Source organism: Urocitellus parryii, chromosome 12 (genome assembly GCF_045843805.1).
Source record: "Urocitellus parryii isolate mUroPar1 chromosome 12, mUroPar1.hap1, whole genome shotgun sequence".
In the NCBI taxonomy this organism is placed as follows: domain Eukaryota; kingdom Metazoa; phylum Chordata; class Mammalia; order Rodentia; family Sciuridae; genus Urocitellus; species Urocitellus parryii.
The window spans coordinates 51,219,493-51,238,820 of record NC_135542.1 but is presented as its reverse complement, the minus strand read 5'-3'; the positions used below and the strand labels follow the sequence as shown (position 1 = coordinate 51,238,820).

Sequence of the window (19,328 nt, the reverse complement as noted above, 5' to 3'; positions counted from 1 at the left end):
CAGGGCGAGGGAGGTCAGTCCATGGACCATGGAGGGGGGTGAGGAGAAGGGAGGGGGAGGGGGGGCGGGCAGGTGGCCAGGCTTTCCGGTTTCCACTTTTGGTTCTTGGGAGTGACCCCATCACCTTTCAAAAGTGTCCTGTTCTTTGCCCATATTTCGGTTCACTTGCCACTTCTGTGAGTCAGGCCTTTAAGCTTCCCTGCGAGGGAAGGTGAGGCTAGAGGCAAAAGATGGGATGCAAAAGAAGCCACTAGTCATCCCCACACACACTGCTGCCAGTCTAGCCAGGGCTGGGCAGTTGGACAGACAGCAATGGAGGCCCAAGGAAGACAGGCTGTGGGCACTGGGTGGCTGTAAGGTGTGCCAGAGCATGATACCCAGAAAGCTAAGGAGAAATGGCCACTCTCTGGTAGCCTCGCAATCTCCACTCCCCAAAGGGAAAGGAGACATGAGGACTGTCTGGGAGATGACCGAAGGGCAGGGCCAGCCATCCGGGTCTGTCAAGGCAGGAGGCCTGAGGTTACCTTGGGCTCGTGGGCTCCCCCAGAGGCACATTGTCACTTGGAGAAAGCATCACAAGGCAAATTCACAAGGGCAGTAATAGTCAGGGCACTGGAGGGGACCTCTGGCCAACTCCCTTTTTTACAGATAACAAATCTGAGTTTCAGGAGATAGGGACAGAGATGGAACTAACACACAGGGAGTCCCACCCCTTCCCCCACCCCCAGAGCTCACCATGGACCCAAGAAGTTTAGAGCACTTGACTATAGTTAATTAAATCTCCAGATATACCAATGAGGCTGAAAAGCCAGGACCATGATCATTATCTTCTAGATGGGGAAACTGCGCCCCAGAGATTTTCCCAGAACTGTAATTCCAATAAGTTAAAAATTAGTTCATGTGAGGATACCATGGAAATGCCACCATTGTGTGTCTAGAGTTCACACTGATGGGCGCTGTGCCTGTTGACATCGAGATCCCAAGGAACTCATAGCCTCTCCCATGCTTTACCATAAGTACCCTGAGTTCCCATCTCGCCTGTAACCCACAAGCAACAGCTATGACAACACAGCATTAAGGCTACAGTGATGGAGGCAACCACACCACGCGGGGATGGCTCCACCGGCTCCACCCAGGGACATGAGGGTTGTAAGAGTTTGCTGAAGTCTCAGGCAGAGCGCATGGCAAGGCTTGGAGAGGAAACCAGGGAGCTGAACTCCAGGGCAAATGGGAGATGATAGGGATGCAGAAGGGGAGTTCCTCCTAGAGAAAGGCCTCAGGGATTCTTAGATTTCAAAGGTTATATATGAGACGTAAGTCACCAGGCTCTGTGTGAGATCGCAATGCCCTTCTTGATGTCCAGTTCCCCAGTCTGTCCTGGTAGTGGGCCCATAATATGCTCTGGTTCCCTAGCCCAACCTCCACTAGCTCTTTGCCATCTCCCATTATCATATGAGATAAAGCAAACCAGCATGTATTATTATTTTAATGTGGAGCATAATAAGACTAAGGAAGAGTAGGGAAATGGGATTTCTAAGAGAGTAAACAAATCAAGGCTCTGGCCTGGGAAGAGAAGAGCCTGCAGTCTCTGAAAGGAGATGGTGCGGCAAAGCTGGTTAGTTTTTATCTACGCTGAGGGGAAATAAATGGTAATAGATGTAAGCTGCAGTAGGGGAAATTCAAGATTCGATCCACAAAAGAAGGTCTGCTCACTGGGATAAGTCACTTTGGGAAGATGGAAAATGTATTTCCATGATACTGTTTGCTTAAGTTTTGTATAATAGTAGACACATGAGGAGCACTGAGGACCCCTAGCACTCCTGGGGTCAGGACAAGTTCCTGTGGGTCTCTCAAGAACCGGTGCTACTGGTGCAAACAGGTCAGTTTAGAGACGAGTGGTTCTGGGTGAAGGATCCTCCTATCCTCCTGCATAGGAAGCTATTTGCAAAACTAAATGAAATTCAACACACTTTCAAAGACATCTTCAATGATTACAGAACCCAATTAGATGAAATGTAGAATTATGAAATTTACTGTACTTGGGGCATGGAAAATAAAGGAAATAAAGCCATCAAGGGCGCTTAGAAACATGTCCCCAAGTTTTTAAAATCTTGTTGCTTACACAGTGCAAAGAAGCATCACAGACCCTGCTTCTCTTACATAGGAGTTTGTTTTTATCCCAGTTACCTAAGGCCTGGCAATTCCCTGGCAATTCCAGTTGAAGCCAATCGTGGGGCATAAGCCCTGGGCCGTGAGAAATCACCAGATCCATAAATGAAGAGTTTACAGTGAGTGCACTAATTTTAAAATATTTCCTCTAGAGAGAATTCTAGATATATCATTCTAACTGTGGCGAACCCAGCCATGGGGAACAAATGTGAATATAAATCTTCAGAGCATCCTAAGAGGCCACCCTCCCTCTGCTCCTATTTCTCAAGTTTAATGTGCCCATGAATAAGGAGCCACTTGATTACAAAGTAGTTTTTCACTGAGTTGATTATTGGCTTCTTTGTCTGTTTCTTACCACATTCTATCTTCAATGATTGCAGAACCCAATTAGATGAAATGTAGAATTTTAATTTCAAAATTTTTTATAAGTTTCAGGACAACAGAAACAAAAAATACATATTTTAAAGGAGTCTTTAAAGACAAGTGGATACTCTTCAAAAATCCCTGACTAAGTTAACATTTATTTTTTTAAAAATCTCCTTTACCTTTGCCAAGAGAGCCCAGCACACTGCTTGCTAGGAACTGGTGCTGGTATAAGGCAGGAAGGGCTTTTCCTGTAGTGATCTTCTGATATGTCAGCAATCAGAAAACTACAAAGGCAGTGGCAATGACGTCATACTCTATTGCCCATGGTGCAGGTCACTGATGACCACGTCTAGAAGAAACCAGCAGAGGCACAGATCCTCTGGAAATTATATCTATCGTCACACATTTCCACATTTTTCATCAAGAGACAAGCATGCCATTTTGAGACATTCCCAGAATACTATCAGTGAACTTCAGATGGTTAAATAATATAGAACTGGGAAGGAGGGGTTGCTCTCTTGAATTGCTTCAGGGTACGGTAGAGATTTTTGGATGACTATAGTTTTTTAAAAAGTATCAATCTTACTTCCAATGATGTTTGTTTTAAAGAATAAAGTGACTTTCTAATTCAAATGGTGGGGGGCAGTGGGTGGGCACATGGGATCAGCATCAGAAAGCCACCACGGTGGCTGTGGTAGTGGTGGTGCCTGGCCATTCCTCTGGGCCTCAGGCAGAAGAGCCAGATCTGTCCCAGGATGCTGGGCAGCTGGCTTCTCCAGGTGGGGCTTCTTCTGACCCAACTTGGATCACTTGGATCTGCTATCCCAGAACACTTGCCCCTGGGAGTGGAGGGCCCCTTGACTGGAGCAGACTGTGATGATGATGACACTGTGCAGCTCACACATGGAATGAGGATTCTAAGAATGGCCCAGTCTAGGAATGGCTAAGACAAGATTGTACAAGGGCAAAGACTGAACCTCCAGGAGACTCCTGGGTGATTCAAGAGAAGTCGATGAACAGTGAAGCTGGGCAGAAAGGAGTCTCAAACTCAGAGACAGGAAGGGACAGGTGGGGAGACATGGAGTAGAGTGAGGGTCCACACTAGTCAAGCTTCCTATAGCCAGGCCTGTTGCAGAGGTCAGCATATAGCTGGCACCCTGCCCCCAAAGGGGTGAGATACCACAGGATGCTTGTGGGTAGGTCAAACGCATGGCCCCTTTGCCTGCTACCATGCCATTGTTTCTGATGGGTTTTTGATCTGCCCAATGCTATGTTACCAGCAACTTAACAAATACAGCTTTCTCTTTCCAAAAGTGTTGATGCTTGGGTTGTTTTTGAATGAGCCCCTTCTATGTGGGACTCTTCACAGAAGACAACCCAATCTGCAAATTGTACTGGCACAATTGCCATGGCAACAGGCCCTGGAACCTTTTTGCCAAAGTCCCCATGGTCAGGATGGGATTCACACTCAGAATAGCCCCAAGCATTGAGGCCAACACAAAGTGAATATACTGCCACTAGGAGACAGGAGCTTTGTATTTCAATCCCAAGTCTGCCACTTACGTGGGACAGTGAAGTCATTTTCATCTCTCTGAGCCTCAGCTTTTCCTTGGATAAATGAGAAGTATATGTCTTTCACAGGATTCTTAGGAATATGAAATGAGCAAACATCTGGAAGAGCCTTTGGCCCACAGTAGTTGCTCAAGAAAAGTTTTATACTTTTGTTTATAAGTTATATACTATGGTTTGGCCACTTTGTATGTTTTACAGGTATGAGTGTATAACTTACTCTCTTAATGTTACGGTTAAGATAATTCCAAAGACATCAGCTTCCTTTCATAGAGCCTCTTTCTTCACATTGTTATTCCCTAAACAATAGGATACTGTCAAGGGGAGACATACCACTGTCACCCCAGCCTTCTTCTATCCTTCTTTATGAACATTAGTAAGCTGATGTCATGTGAAAGGGGTGGTTTTGATTGCCTCTCGGGGGATACAGACATGCCTTCCGTAGTATCTGAATAGTAAAGAAAATCCTGGGTTTAAGATAGAGCCAGGTTTGGGAAATAAGATTGGCTTATCTGGGGTTGAGGAACTTGAGATTTCTAGGACATTTCTAAAACAACAGAAAGATTCTCTCCAACCTCACATTATACAGCATAAAGAGCAGGGATGTGGGGGCTTAAAAACTGTCAAGCCTCCACAGGGAGATGCAGACACAAAGATGGTGGGCTTTGTAATAAGCCAGTCAGGGGTGGGCCTGCTCCTTTCCCCAATGAGGCCTAAAGGATGACAGCCACACCCAGGAGGAGGAGAAGGGGAAGTACAGAGAGTCAGGTGTCCCGCTCATGTAATATGGATGGGGTAATGGAATACTACACCTTACCCCCTGCCGATCCTACTGCTGGTCCCTCCTGGCTCCAAGGACCTCAGGCTCAGCTACAGGGACATCACTGAAGGGCAGTGAGGACTCCTGCCCTCTTCCCTCAGCCACCACCCCCCCTGACTACTACCTCTGGGGCACAAGGCCACACCAAGCCAGAAAAAGAGGTAGGAACCATGGAGCTGCCATAAGTTCCTGGGGGTGGGGAAAGGGTTTCTGAAAGAGAAGAGACAGGCAGAAGAGGTAAAAGCCCTAAAGAGAAATGGGAAAGGGTAGTCTCCTCTTCGCTGGGACCAGGGAGAATCCCAGGCCACAGAGAGGCAGGGGGAATGCAAAGCAGGCATGGGCACCTGGGCCATCTGAGAACTGAACAGCTGGTTTCTCCCAGCCCCCTGAGCCCTGCCCTTCTGTTCTGATACTTTGTCTCTGATCATCTGGCTTGCTTTCCAACCAGCTAGGGTGGGATGCAGGGACAGGGAGGATGAGCTTGGGGACCTTGTAGAGCTCGGGAGCTCTGAGAAGACTGGATTGAGGGAGCTGAAGAGGCGCTCTAGGTAACACCTCCTTCCAGCTCCAGGCCACTTTAGCTGGGCCCGCCCCCCTCCTTGGCACCAAGACAGGCGGTGGGGTTTCCCTCTGCCCCACTTCCCCTGTGGCTCCCAATTTGGGAAGTAAGACACACACACCCATGTATCTTGGGACCAGTAGCCGAGGGGCCCGGGTACCCCTCACCCTTTCTCTCCGTGCCCCCACCCCGGCTGGCTCTTGGGTGTTGGTGTGTTTTCCTCTGTGCGTCCATCTCCCTCCACCTCATTCTGGCGGCCCCCTCACAGAGCCGGGAGGAGCGTGTTCTCCGCCATGAAGCTCGGCAAGAACCGGCCCCACAAGGAGGACCCCCATAGACAAGGTAGGTCACCTGGCCCCCACGGTGGCTGGTCCTGACCTCTCAACCACTTTTTCGCACGTGATCACATCAAACCCCGCCCCCTGGGCAGGTCCCAAACAGGACTTTCTGGGATTGGTTCAACCAGAGCCACCTGGGCGGGGTCTGGCCTCCTATTGGCTGGCTGGAGCCAGGCCCCGCCCTGAGAGCCCAAGTCGTCTAGGGATGGTGCTCCAGGGGTCGGGATGGGCACTGCCCTTTGGCATCACCACTAGTCTGGAATTGGGCAGAGAGCCCTCTTCCGGATGGAGGCTTCCTGTCCTCACTTCTCCCCTAACCTTTGTTCTTTACAGCACCCAGGGATTTTTAATCGGAAGGAATAAATAGTAGGAAACAGTTTTTAGCCAATTCTTGTGGGTTGGGGGAACCAGAGTCCTAGGAGTGCTTTCTCAGTGGAAGAAGTCACCGTCCTCTCACCAGGCTGCAGCCTGGCCTCAGCCAACTGGCAGGTCCTGGCAGGCCGGAGTGGCCTGTGGCACTAGTCCCTCGGGGAGAACGCTGCTGGGGAAGGGGAAGACAGATGTCCAACACGAGGAAAGGGGGACAGACAGAAGAGGAGAAATGTGGTGAAGAGGAGAGCTGGGTGGGAGCTACCTGCCCTTCACGTGCCCACTCTCAGTCTCCTGGCCACCATCTCCAGCATTTTCTCTGTGGCCCACTGGTCCCCCAAATCTCTGTCCTTACCTCTTGCTACTTGCCAGTTACTGCTGTGCCTTCTCCTTAGACTGAGAGTGCTACTGCTGGCTGAGGCCCACACTCACACCTTTGGGTGGCTTTTCGGGGTTGTCATTTCTTCATCTCAGTGTGTTAATACACACCAGTACAGGGCTGGGTCCTGAATTTCATCAACTATTTTGCATGGATAAGATCCCTCACAAACCTCAGTTTTCCCATCTATGACATGAATATAATGCCTACCTTGACAGGTGTTCCCTATAAAGATTAGAGATTCATGGGTAAAGTGCCTGGCATGTGCCTGGCATTTAGTAACCACTCAATTAAAGGTAGCAGTTGTTATCCATGTAAGTATGGATTCTTTATTCCCTACCTTCTTCCACTTTAGTAAATGGTGTTTAATGAAAGAGTTATATTCAACTAAAATAAAAAAGAAAATGAGACCAAACATAGTATCAAAAATAAAAGACCAAGATTGGGTAGAAAACACTGCAAGTATACACTGCCACCACCCTCCTCCCATTCAAAGCAGATGCTACCAAGTAAACCTTAAATTTGATTCTTAGCTTTGCCACCCACCCAACCAGCCCTTCTTCTTCCCCAGATGAACCAGCAGTGCTGGAGATGGAGGACCTTGACCACTTGGCCATTCGACTGGGAGATGGGCTGGATCCTGACACAGTGTCTCTGGCCTCAGTCACTGCTCTCACCACCAATGTCTCCAACAAGCGGTGAGTTGGCATGAACCCAGCATCCCCAACTGTCTCCACTGTACCAGAAAGGATCTCAGTTGCCAGGCTCAGAACTTGTGTGGAGAAGAATCAGGCCCCATGGACTGCTCTTTCCTGGCCCCTCCCCTTCTTCTTTTCCCTGGGTGTCCCTCTCACCCCTTCCCTGCACAGGCAGAATGCAGCTGCTGCATCCTGTTCCCAAGCCATTGAACACCTCCAGGCCAGGGAAGGCACGGAGCTGCCAGCCCTCATTTCAGCCTGGTGGCCTCATGTCTGGCCCCTGTTACTTCTATCTTTGGTTAGTCCTCTCCTATAGGGACCTCAGGGGACAATTAATCCTCATTCTATTTGGCATTCTTCTTAGGGGTTTGCAGACCATGATTCTGTCCCTCCACCCTACTGCAAGCTCTAACCCTGCCACCACCCTCCTCCCCACAAGCACACCCCTTCCACTAGGCCTGATGGTACCTTCTCCTCCTCAGATCTAAGCCAGACATCAAGATGGAGCCAAGTGCCGGGAGGCCCATGGATTACCAGGTAGGTGGCACCTGAGGCCTACTGCCTTATAGATTCTGCAGTGGTGGGCAGTTCTAGCCATATGTGCCTTATAGACCCTGTCTCATGAATCTAGGAGTCATAGCAAACCCCAAATTGCATATAAATTCTCAAAGTCGACTTGTTCCTGGGAGGCATTCCTAGAAAGGATAGAAATATTGAGGTACAAACCCAGAGAGGAGCTGGAGAGCTCTGCTTGTGCTGGTCAAAACCCTTCCAGGCTTTTGTGTTCAGCACAGGACATCATAAAGTAAGAGGGGCCTGGAAAAACCATAGAGACCAAGGAGAAACACATGCAGGCAAAGGTATGCATGCGCACCCACACACACAAAGTATTCAAATAGTTGAATACTAGCCTTTGGAGAAAGATTTTTGGGGTGATTTTTTAAATTGTTGTTCTGTATTATTCTATTGCTGGAAGTGATGTCAGTCTTGTTATATCAGGATAGTGGGAATGTGGATTTTTTTTTTTTGCTTCTCTGCATTTTCTGATATTAAAAAAACTTCTTTGTATATTTTCAAAACTGGAGACAAACAGGCTGAGACAGGGAGGGGTGTGCAGCTGTGAGGTTATGAATGTGGCTCAACGCTGGCAGGACAGGTGATGAGCATGGCTGCTGGGACAGGACATGGATGGACATGGCTGCAAAGCTAGGGCCAGGCCTTCAATCTTTTCTGTTCTCCCAGAGTTGACCAGAGCCTGAGAGACAGAGTTACACACAGGCTGGTGGACAAGCCAGGAGCACCTTCTACTTGCATATAAACTGGAAGCAGGGGAGAAGGAGGAGGAATCTCTGAGGCAGGTGCCGGGGCCCTGCCTTGCTCCAGACCCTCCCCCGAAGGTAGTGAGACCCAAATATAGGTTCTTAGCATTGAGTGGGTATGCTGAGTGGTCGAGGGGGACAGAGCTCTAAGGACACCCCGCTTGGCTGGCCCTCATTCCCTATTTGTGGATGGTCTGTCTGGGTATCAGCACCAGGCCCCAGAATCAGACTGAACCCCTCTCCCAGGGTAGAGCTTTATTTTGATGCTCATGCACAACCCCCACTCTCCTCACCTCCCTCAGGAGATGACGTGAGTGACGAGAGCCACCTTTCTATGGGAAAGGCACATCTGAACATGTTTCCCCAGGGATTCACCTCCTCTCCCTTAATCCATGCTTCAGTTTTTCTTCACTTCTCAGCAACTGTCTTCCCAAGGGCTTGAAAAATGGCCCCAGGCAGTGTCCAACAGACTCACACTGGTGGTTTTAAGTAATGTTGCCAAAACCCAAACACAAAGAGTCCTGAGGATTCTGAGGGCTTTCTAAGGGCCCAAGGGTTTGCTTCCGTATGCTTAGAACCAGAGAATTCCAAAGAACAAAAACTCCAAAGAACAAAGACTCCAACTCAAACACCATGCCACAGGCCTGTCTCATAAAGAAACATTGAAATGGAGTTGTTGTTGTTGTTGTTAATGTAACTTATTTTTTGAAGATTTATTATATACCAGGCACGGTGCTAGGAGCAATATATGTGTCTCCATTTAAATTAACTCTTAACAACTACTCAGGAAACTGAGGCCAAGAAAGTTAAGGCACTTGCCCCAGATCACACAGAGAGTCAAGGCCAGAGCCCAGGTTCAGACCCAGGGGCGTCGGACCACAGCACTCAGGGTCAGACCTGGACAGTTGCTCCCTTCTGGTCCCTGGTTTAGCTCACTCACTGCTTACTGCTTGTTTTCAAAGGTTTTTCAAACTGTTTTCTGCCAGAGACTTTTGTTAACTAGATATTTTCCCTCCAAAGACTTCTTAAACGACATCCATCTACTTTCCAGTCTTGAGTTACAGAAAGCCTTTTTTGAAGGGGGAATGGGTTACAATGGGACTTTTTTAAGCCTTTGGCATAAAAAGGTTATTGGAAGTTAAGACTCTGTAAACTACTCTGCAAAGAATATTCTAGTGTCTATTTATGCTCATCAAAGTAAACTTCCAGAGCTAAGTTAATTGGCCCTACTTCCTTTTTGGTTCCCTGAAGAAATGGTGATTGTTGAACCTCTTTGAAGCTTGGATTCTAAGCTGTCACTCAGTCCTTCTGGACTTCAAGTTCCAAATAGAAATGTTTGCTTTCGTGGTTCAAGTGTTGCTTCGATGAGTAAATATTCATTTTCCCATTTCTATTCTTTCCCGGCAACATTCATACTGCAATCAGGTTTCTGATTTCTTAACACCGTGACTTATGATATGTGGATTTTTCTTGATATTCAGGCTATTTATCACATTTGATGCATACAGTGAATGATAATTTTAGAAATGATTCTTGTTTTATTTATAAAAAAGGAAACTAGGGCTGGGGATGTAGCACAGTGAGTGATAAGAGTGTTTGCCTAGCATGCACAAGGTGCTGAAGTTTGATCTCCAGCACTCACTGGAAAAAAAGAAAAAGGAAAATAATTCACTCCAGTAAAATCATATTTAGAAGTTGCATGAAAGCACAGCAACTACAATACCACATCTTCGAGATGAGAAGCACCAAGAGCCATCTTTCCTGTTCCATTATAGGTAAATACTCATACTAGCTGAGATAAGGCATTTTGGTTAATTGGTCTTGTGAAACCATCCCAAGGCATCCCGACCCTGCCAGAAGGCAGATTCTAAGAAGCCACTTAGAGCAGATGCTGGCACTGCCCAGAGTTTCCCTCTGTTGAGGATGCCTTTATCCTTTCATCTCACTCACTCCACCCTCACCCAACCTCGTGGGTAGCTGGTGTCTTAGCTGGTAGCTGAGAGATTTGTAGCATGGTGAGTCCTGCTCACTCACACCTGGTAGCATATTGATGCCAAGTTCAGCAGCCCCAAGTCTATTTACCATGACCACTCCAAGGGGACAGAAACTTCCAAATCCAAAGTGATTTAAAATGAAGATTTGGGAAAAGTAGTGGTCACATCAGAAATTCCACAAACCAACCTCTGTGTGTGAGGTGTTTTTTTTTTCTTTTTCTTTTCTTTTTTTTTTTTAATCTACAAGCCAATAATCACTTACACTAAGTTCCATGAGGCGAAGGAGTTGACTTCACTCCCACCTGTGCCTGCCCCAACAGGTATCCCCTAAATATTTGTTGAATGAATAGACAACTGGAAAAAGGCTTCCCAGGGCAAAAGTAAGATTCCAGGGAGCTGGAGGCTACTTGAAGGACACAAAACACACACAGCATACAATGGTCAGGTTGAAAAAGTGGCTCGGTGGCACCAAAGCCTCCCTGCCATTCAGAGAAATTAAAGGCAAGGAGAGGGGCAGGAATGCAGGAAGGGAGCCAGGTTCCAGAAACACAAGAAAGTAGCAGAGGCCTGCAGGCTCACATGAGAAACCCTGGAACAGGAAATTAAATCTAAGCTAACAAAGACTCTAAAAGCTTAATTCCTAGCTGGGCACAGTGTTGTGGGCCTGTGGTCCCAGCTACTCTGGAGGCTGAGGCAGCAAGATGGCAAATTTGAGGCCACACTGGACAACTTAGACCCTGCCTCAAAATGAGAAATAAAAAGGGCTGGGGACATAGCTCAGCCATAAAGCACCCTGGGTTCGATCCCTGATACGATTTCCTGTGCGACTCCCAGCAGCACCCATGTGCAAAACACAGATAAAGCTTAGTTCCTGAGGGCATGAACCCTGTGAGGTGGTTTTGGCACCCCACCCTTTACCCCTGGGCAGAGCCATCCCATCCATCTTGGGAAGAACTCAGGGCTCTAGAATCACCTAGGAGCCTTAAAAAACTGACGCCTGGGCCCATCCCTGACACTGGTTGGATTGGCCAGGAGTATGTCCTGAGCACTAGAGTGGGGGGATGCCCCTGCCCCAGATAATTCTAGTGAACCTGGCTTAAAGGCCACTCATCCCATGTCCTGCTGCAAACCAGGGCACTGAGGCTTGGAAAGGAAAGAGCCCAGGATCTCCCAGCAAACCAGACAGTGGTCAGTGCAGATCCGAGGACGTGACTCAGTCAGTGCGGCTCCCTGAGCCCTCCTGCCCTACTCCTGGGCTCTAGCAGGACCAGGCTCCAAGGCCCACTCAGCTGTCTCCCCGGCTCTTCCTTCTCCTGCCCGCAGGTCAGCATCACAGTGATCGAGGCTCGGCAGCTGGTGGGCTTGAACATGGACCCTATGGTGTGCGTGGAGGTGGGCGACGACAAGAAGTACACATCCATGAAGGAGTCCACCAACTGCCCCTACTACAACGAGGTCAGTGGCCCCATGCCTAGGTGGGGAAAGGGGTCTCCTGAAATGTGGGAGGTGGCTGGGCCCCAGCCCCACCCAGGCCCAAAAGGAGCAGCTGAGTGTCAAGGGATGTACGGTGCTCCCAGCAGAGGTGACTTTGGCCCACTGTGTTATAACACACTGACATGCAGTGCCAAGCCCTCTGGACCCCTAGTCTAGAACCCAGTCTGGCCCTGTTCTGGCCAGGGCCACCCATTGAAATGAGTGTGGCCTGGGTGCTCCTGTGCGACTCCCCAGCAGCTCCTATGAACAAACCCCACAGCCCCACGAGACCTGGTCCCAGCTATTTTCCAAGCCAGAGCCCTGGGCAGTGCAGCTTTCTCCAGCCCAGCCATCAGTGTGGCACCAACGCAATTAATGAACATTTCCCATGTGCCCAGGACTCTCCTGATGCATTAGTTACATCAGCCATCAGTGGTTGCCACTGATACCCCACTGCTCACACAGGGACACTGAGACTCCTGTAGGAGGTTCTTATTCACAAGGTGCCTGCCCTTTATGCTCAACCACCTTCATGGTCACCTAAACCTCTGCGGGCTTCCCTTCTAACCACTGGCCTTGACTTTGGGTACAAGAGGTAAAATACCTGGTGCCCTCTCTTGCTTTTTCCAGCCCTTTGAGGTCACATGAAATATGAGGAACCTAGTTCAATGCCCCCGCCTTACAGAGGAGGAAGCTGAGACCTCAATACCAGAAGAGACTTCCCACTGTCCAAGGGTGCAGTCAGTTCAGAGCAGGGGCTAGATTGTCCAGCCTCCAACCCAGGGCCCTGCCTGTCACCAGGGCACAGCATCTTGACCCCTGGGCTCCACATGGAAGCCCATCATGACCAGCCCTGGTGAAGGAGGTCCAGGCCTCTCTCAGATGTCTAAGAACACAGCAGACTGGCCCAGAAGCCTGGACCCTGAGCCTTCCTTTTCTCAAGGGGTACAAAGTGGCTCCAGGAAATGAGATATGCTGGAAGACTTCCACTGAGCAGTCTTCCTTCAAGTGAGACACCTGTCCTGCTTCCTGAGGTGCAGGGAGGGCTGAGGGGAGCCATGAGCCACTGTGGGAATCCTCCAGCTGCACCTGCAGGAAGATAAACCTGTGCACATCAGATTTGCCCTTCAGCCAAAGCCTGGCTGAGGTATCATGTGTAGCCACAGATGGACCACATCTCCCAGCCAGTTTCTCTTGGGGCCCCAGGGCAAGACGTCACTGCTCAAGACTCCTTCAGTCTTCTGTGGAGTCAGGACATCTCTGACCTCATGTCAGGACACACCCATGACTAGAAAAGCATCTAACCTAAATAAGGTCTACTTTCCCATGATAGGTACAGAGACAGGTCCCTGTGACCTGGTGTGTTATTGATAGTGGTAAAGCCATGATTGGTGGGCTCAAGGGCTCACTTTGTACCAGGCCCATGCACCTCATGTTCTATTCAAATTGCTCCCTTCTTCCAAGGTGCCCTGCCACTCCTAGCAAACTCCTGTACCATGCAGGGCCCAGCTCAGATGTCTTGCCATTGAGCAGTCTTCCTTGCCCTCTCTGCGTCAGAGGTCAGTTCCAAGCCCAAGGCCTTTATTTCCTTTTTCTTCTCTTCCTCTTCAATGAAAGATACCCCAGGCTCACAGATAGGTACTGCAGCTGATGAATTCTCCGAGCTAGCAGGAACTCTTCTTTGGTTGCACTAAAACAACAGGGGGAGATACAAACAACCAACACGACTTAGCAGATTTCTAAGCAATTCCAAAAGGGAATTGTGCTCAAGAAATACCAGGAATGTGACCAGAGACAGTTCAGAGGGTGTAGGATTCAGGCCTTCACCGAGCTAGTGCGTTGCATGGGGCTGACCCTCTCCGAGGCTCCAGGCCTGATGACCCATCCTGCCTGGCTCTGAGCCTGCCCGTGTGAATGGAGGCTCATGGAGGGAGTTCTGCCCTCCCAGCACAACCAGCCACATTCATGGCCCAGGACAAGCCCTCTTCCCCACGCACCTGGTCCTGCCTGGACATCTGGGGAACACCATCTTCCTTTTGCCTAAAATCGACCTCTCCCCTTTGCCATGGACCCTTCTCTTCCTACTTCCTGAGGAGTCTGGCACTACACCGTCCCCCAACACAACTTTGTCTTTGCCTTTCTTCTGGCTCCTTCACCTTTGCCTGTGCGGTTTGACTGCAGCACATTTTGTCTAAACAGCACTATGAAAACCATGCCTACTCAAGGACAGGAACTAGATGCTCATCATCCGTGGATCAAGGGCTTTGCCCACTCCCATGGACCTCTCCAGCACCACCTTTTTCTCTCCTCTGTTCTCAGTAGGCATGTGAGTTGTCCCCACCTTCTCCTTCCCAGTCACACCTCAATCTCTGCCCCACAGCATACCACAAGGTCAACGAGGACCTTACTCCTGAGGACAATGTCCCCTAATGTCCTCTCTCCCTTGACTGCCCAGTCCCTCCATCCAGTTGTCTGCCCACCCCTCCTTTTGCTCCCACGTTTCTCCAGCTTCTTCTCCCAACCTCCTGCTTCCTCTTCCCACTGCAGAAGTCTGCTTCTTGGATCCCTGTCTTGAGCCCTCTGATACTCTCTCCCCAGGTGTTTCCTCCATTCAAAAGCTGCAGTCACCATCCAGGTTCCCAAATCTAGATTCCCATCTGCCTCTCCAGAGTTGCAGGCTCCCCACCCCCAGCCAGTGCCACCCGGACCTGTTACTGCCACACTGAGCAACTAAGGTTAATTGTGCATGTACTGCATCCACACCCGGGTTGAGAGCTCCACCAGGGTCCTCTCATTTTAGGACTTCACAACCACACCTCACAGATGTCCCTGTGCCCCTGGAGAGGTTCAACTTGCCACCTGAGACTATTATCCCCATATCACAGGGGTAAACTGAGGCTCAGGAAAGAACATGATGAACCCCCAAATCGCAGCTAGATGTGGCCAGTTCTAAATCTAGTGCTTTTACCCACAGTGCTCAAGGGCGAGGCTCCTGTACTCTTGTGACTTTTATCTCTAAGCGCTTCTTTTCTCACCCGTGAGTTCACCAAAGCAGTGATACTTTTGCTCACTACCCACACCCTTATCCCAGCCCTTGCACCCAGGCCAGGGCAAGGGTGGGGACCACAAGTGGCAGCCTCCAGCACAAGAAGACAGCTCACACCACCGCATTTTAGGTTTACAGTCAAAGAAGTGCCTTCACACACCTTAAGGCCTCAGCACTAAGAGTCGCCTTATTTTCCCTCTTAACCTCACGGAAGTTGCATGTTCCAGGCAGAGTTGTGGCTTAATGGAGATATCTGTGTGGCCCTCAAACCACAGTGTATCACACAGTCAAGAGCATTTTCAATTCAGTGACCTATGATATAATATCTCATCAGAGCTTCATGAGGTGGGGGTCCATATCCCCGTTTTACCACTTGGGAAACTGAGGTTCAGAGAAGGTGCTGTTCAAGTCCACACTGCTAGAAAGAGGACAAACTGGGCCTGGAGCCCACAGTCCTTCTGAGCATGTCAATGTCAACTAGTGGTTCCACTGACTGGCAGCAGGTGGCCCAGCCTAGGGGATGGGGCCCTGCCTCTATCACTCAGAACAGGATGGTTCACACTACTGCTCATCCGAACCTTGGGGCTCAGGGGAAATGGCCAGGGTACAGACAGACACTGCCAAAAGGGAGGGGCCTGGCACTGTCCTGGGCTCTAACTGCAGCCCCCCAGTGACAGCGGCCTGGTCCTTCCCCCTGCAGTACTTCGTCTTTGACTTCCATGTCTCTCCTGACATCATGTTCGACAAGATCATCAAGATCTCGGTGAGTGGGGAGCAGCCCCGGCAAACAGGGCCACTGGCTTCAGCTGCACCTGTGTGCAATCTTGCTAGGCCCCTCTGGCTGGACCAATCATATAAAGGTAGCCTGGTGCCTGGACACATGGCTGGGCACCGGGGACTCAGGATAGATTTTGGCCCCTCCTGTCCCTTTAGCCAGATGCCTCTGTGTCATGTACAACCTCCTCGCCAAAAAAAAAAAAAAAAACAGGTGTGGCAGGAGAGGCGGATGCTGAGCCTGAGTGAGCCACCTCAGCCCTGCCAAACGCCCTCCCCCTTCACCATGAAGTTTGGGTCCCCAGAAATATTGAGGTGGTGCCACCATCAGGGGGCCCCGCCCTGGCCCCATGGAAAGCTTCGCCCCCCCCCCCTGCCTGACTGGTGGCTGGTGGTTCTGCCCGGAAGGTGATTCACTCCAAGAATCTGCTGCGCAGTGGCACCCTGGTGGGCTCCTTCAAAATGGACGTGGGAACTGTGTACGCCCAGCCTGGTGAGTAGCTGTGCATGGGCCAGCCAGCCAGGTGCGTGTGGCTCCGGGAGTGGGGCAGCCATGGTCCTCCCCACCATGGCAGTTCCTGAGCTCAGCCTGGTGGGGACACAGTCCGGAGACTGTGAGCACACACCACGCTGCCACTGGAAATGGTGCACACAGTGTGTACACAAATGCAGGCAACAGCTACCCCCGTCTGATGGTTCTCCCTCGTTACCAGGGGAGGAACACCATGCAGAGCCTCGGAGGCATTCTGGACAGGATGCAGCACATGCTGCATGGCCGCACTTGTCTAGGGTGCAGAGAGAGGTGCCTATCCTCACAGCCTGGGAGGGTCTGTGGCCAGCCTCCTGCCCCCTGAGCTGGCACCTGCCAAGCAGAAAGGACCCCTTCCGTCCTCACAGGAACCCCACCATCCCCCTTTGACAGTTGAGGGACCTGAAGCTCAGAGATGCTCCAGGCACCCAGCTGATGGGGTGGGGGGGGTCAGGCCATGTTCTCTAGAGCCCTCCCTGAGTCACACTGTCCAACCCAAATGTGGTGGTGATAGCCATTGCTGAATGCAGTATGACAGCCTCTGAGGGACTCCTGGGCTCTAAAAAACCCCAGGTCACCTGAGGAGCCGCCATGTGGGGCAGAGGTTGGGCAGCTCTGTAAGTACCTATAGGCCAACAAGGAGATGATGAGGCAACCCCATGGGCGGCCCAAAGTGCTTGTCACCACATGGCCAGCTTGGGGCCCTTTGGGGTTCCAGTTTCACCCACAGTGTCACATTTTACCTTCCCCCAAAAAAAGAGAAGTAGGCAGCAGCACCTCTTCCCATTTTACAGATGACCTAAATGAGGCTAAGAGCCATGAGGGGCTTAGAGGTGTCACTTAACTAGAAGGATGATCACCTGGCACTTGTGGTTCAGCTTAATAGACAGTCAGCTGACACACCTTCAAACTGGGACTCAGATCAGGGAATTTGAGTTCAGTGCCCAGGAATGAACACATTAAAATTACAAAATCATAGAACATTCAAGCTGCAGCAGACCTTAAAAGTATCTGGTCCAATCTTTATTACAATGGAGCTGCCCAGGGTCATGAGGACTTGCCCAAAGTCTGGGAGCAGAGCCTAGGCCTCAGGCTTCCAGGGCAGTGCCTTCTCCACTGCCCCACACAAGCCATGGGCCTCAGGGGAGGCCAGCTGTACTGACCTCCAGCTCTCTAAGGAACAGGGAAGAGTCAGTCTGCTTTCCAGGAAACACATACAGCTTTGGTACATCCTGAGGATGTCCTCCTCCCAGCACACCCTATTTTAGGTATCCTCCCAGGGCTGAGCAGTGGGTGTCCCCTGTTGCCATTGGCAGGCCTGAGGCTTAGAGTCAAGATGAAGTTGGAAAGTAGAATAGGGGAGCTCTGGTTGGTCAAGCTCTGGTTGGTTGGGCTTCTGGTTGGTCAAATCCTGGTCAGGAAAGCATCGCCCGCATGGAGCCTGAGTAGGTCCAGCACTGAGTCAAGCATGCCATCCAGAGATGGACCCTCCCTACCCCATTATAAGCACATAAGCACCATTCCCATATGGAAACTGAGGCTCATCAAGCTCAAATAGCTGGTCCAGGGCCACACTGGGAGTTAAGTGGGCATAACTAGGCTGTGGGCCCCCACCTGGGCTCTCCACTAGGGTAATCCATCCCTGGACTTGCTGCTCCTGCTGACTCTGCCCCTGAGCCTGGTGCCCTTCTCAGAGACCAAACCTGGGTAGTGTTGGGAAGATGTTTACAGGGACCCAGAATTACTGGATGCTCATACAGGTGGTGTCAGCACCTGGTGGAATGGGAAGAGCTTCAGGGGTGTCCAGAGCCTATTCTCACCCTGGCAAGACCCTCTTTACCCAGTCATAGGCGACAGGAGGAAACTTCAAAGTCGCTGCTGGAGAGGAGTGTGGGTTTGTAGGTCGAGAGGAGGCCTGGGATGCTGGCAGCTTTCCAACCAGCCAAGCAGAGCCAGCAGGTACCAGAACCAGACTGGACACAGGTGAAATGATGTTTCAGGCCACTACACACAGAGCTGGGCTCTCAGGTTGTTCTTGCATCTCTGACTTGGGATCACACAATGTCAGGACTGGAAGGGCCTCAGAGGTCATCAGACCACTGAGTACCTGGCATAGGGACCCCTGCATCAATGTTGCTGATGGTCACCCAGCCTCTGCTTAGACCTCCCAGCACCCCTATTTTAGGGATCTCCACTGTGTTTATGTCAGATAAAGAAAAAAAATCTATCACCTGCAAACTTCACCCATGTCTATAGGTCCACCCTTCAGGACAGAAAAAAAAAAAATCCCTATTTGAATAGCTTTTAAGTTTGAAGGTAAAATTCATGTCACTCCTGAGAGTGTGTTATTCTCTTTTCTTGCCAAATTTCCCTAATTCATCTAACCATGTCCAAATCTGCCCACCTGTCCACCCATCTATCCATCCACCCCTTCCGTCCATATGTTAATGGACCCTGCTATTCATTTATCCATCCATCATCCACCCATCCATCCACTCCACCAGCCAGTCAGCCCACCCAGCCTTCTGTCCATCTCCCATTAGCCATCTACTGTCTGTTCATCTGTCCCCCCCACCCCCTACAAACATCTGCTCAGGCAAGGCCCTGAAGCTCTGGGATGCCCAGGCACGGTCCCCTCCTCTTGAGGCATGCCAGCCCAGCAGAGGTCTCCAACAACTCCCTACACCTGTGACTTCCTACCCTCTGCCCTCCTTGACCCTTTTTTTAGGCTGCTGTGGCATTAGCTCTACTGAGACACAGCTGGGCTGGCCGAGCCCTGGACAGACTAGTTTCTGCACCCAGCCCCTAACTCACCCCAAGGAGCCCCTGGGATCACAACCTTGGAGGACACAGGCCTGGGCTGCAGTAGAAAGGGGAAGAGGAGGAGGAAGGAAGGGAGTTCTGAGCCTGGGGATCAGTGCCTCAC

General features: G+C 50.4%; 1 protein-coding gene across 5 annotated transcripts in view; it reads left to right on the top strand.

Moving 5' to 3' along the window:
* Window positions 1–19,328, top strand: part of Otof (otoferlin) — an 83,794-nt gene that overhangs the window by 44,068 nt on the left and 20,398 nt on the right. For all 5 annotated transcript variants that reach the window (XM_026393650.2, XM_026393450.2, XM_026393514.2 and 2 more), the window contains 6 exons: window positions 5,752–5,825; window positions 7,141–7,267; window positions 7,750–7,804; window positions 11,904–12,035; window positions 15,800–15,862; window positions 16,282–16,366. In XM_026393650.2, coding sequence (XP_026249435.2) covers window positions 5,752–5,825; window positions 7,141–7,267; window positions 7,750–7,804; window positions 11,904–12,035; window positions 15,800–15,862; window positions 16,282–16,366 — 536 coding nt within the window. The remainder of the gene's footprint in view (window positions 1–5,751; window positions 5,826–7,140; window positions 7,268–7,749; window positions 7,805–11,903; window positions 12,036–15,799; window positions 15,863–16,281; window positions 16,367–19,328) is intronic.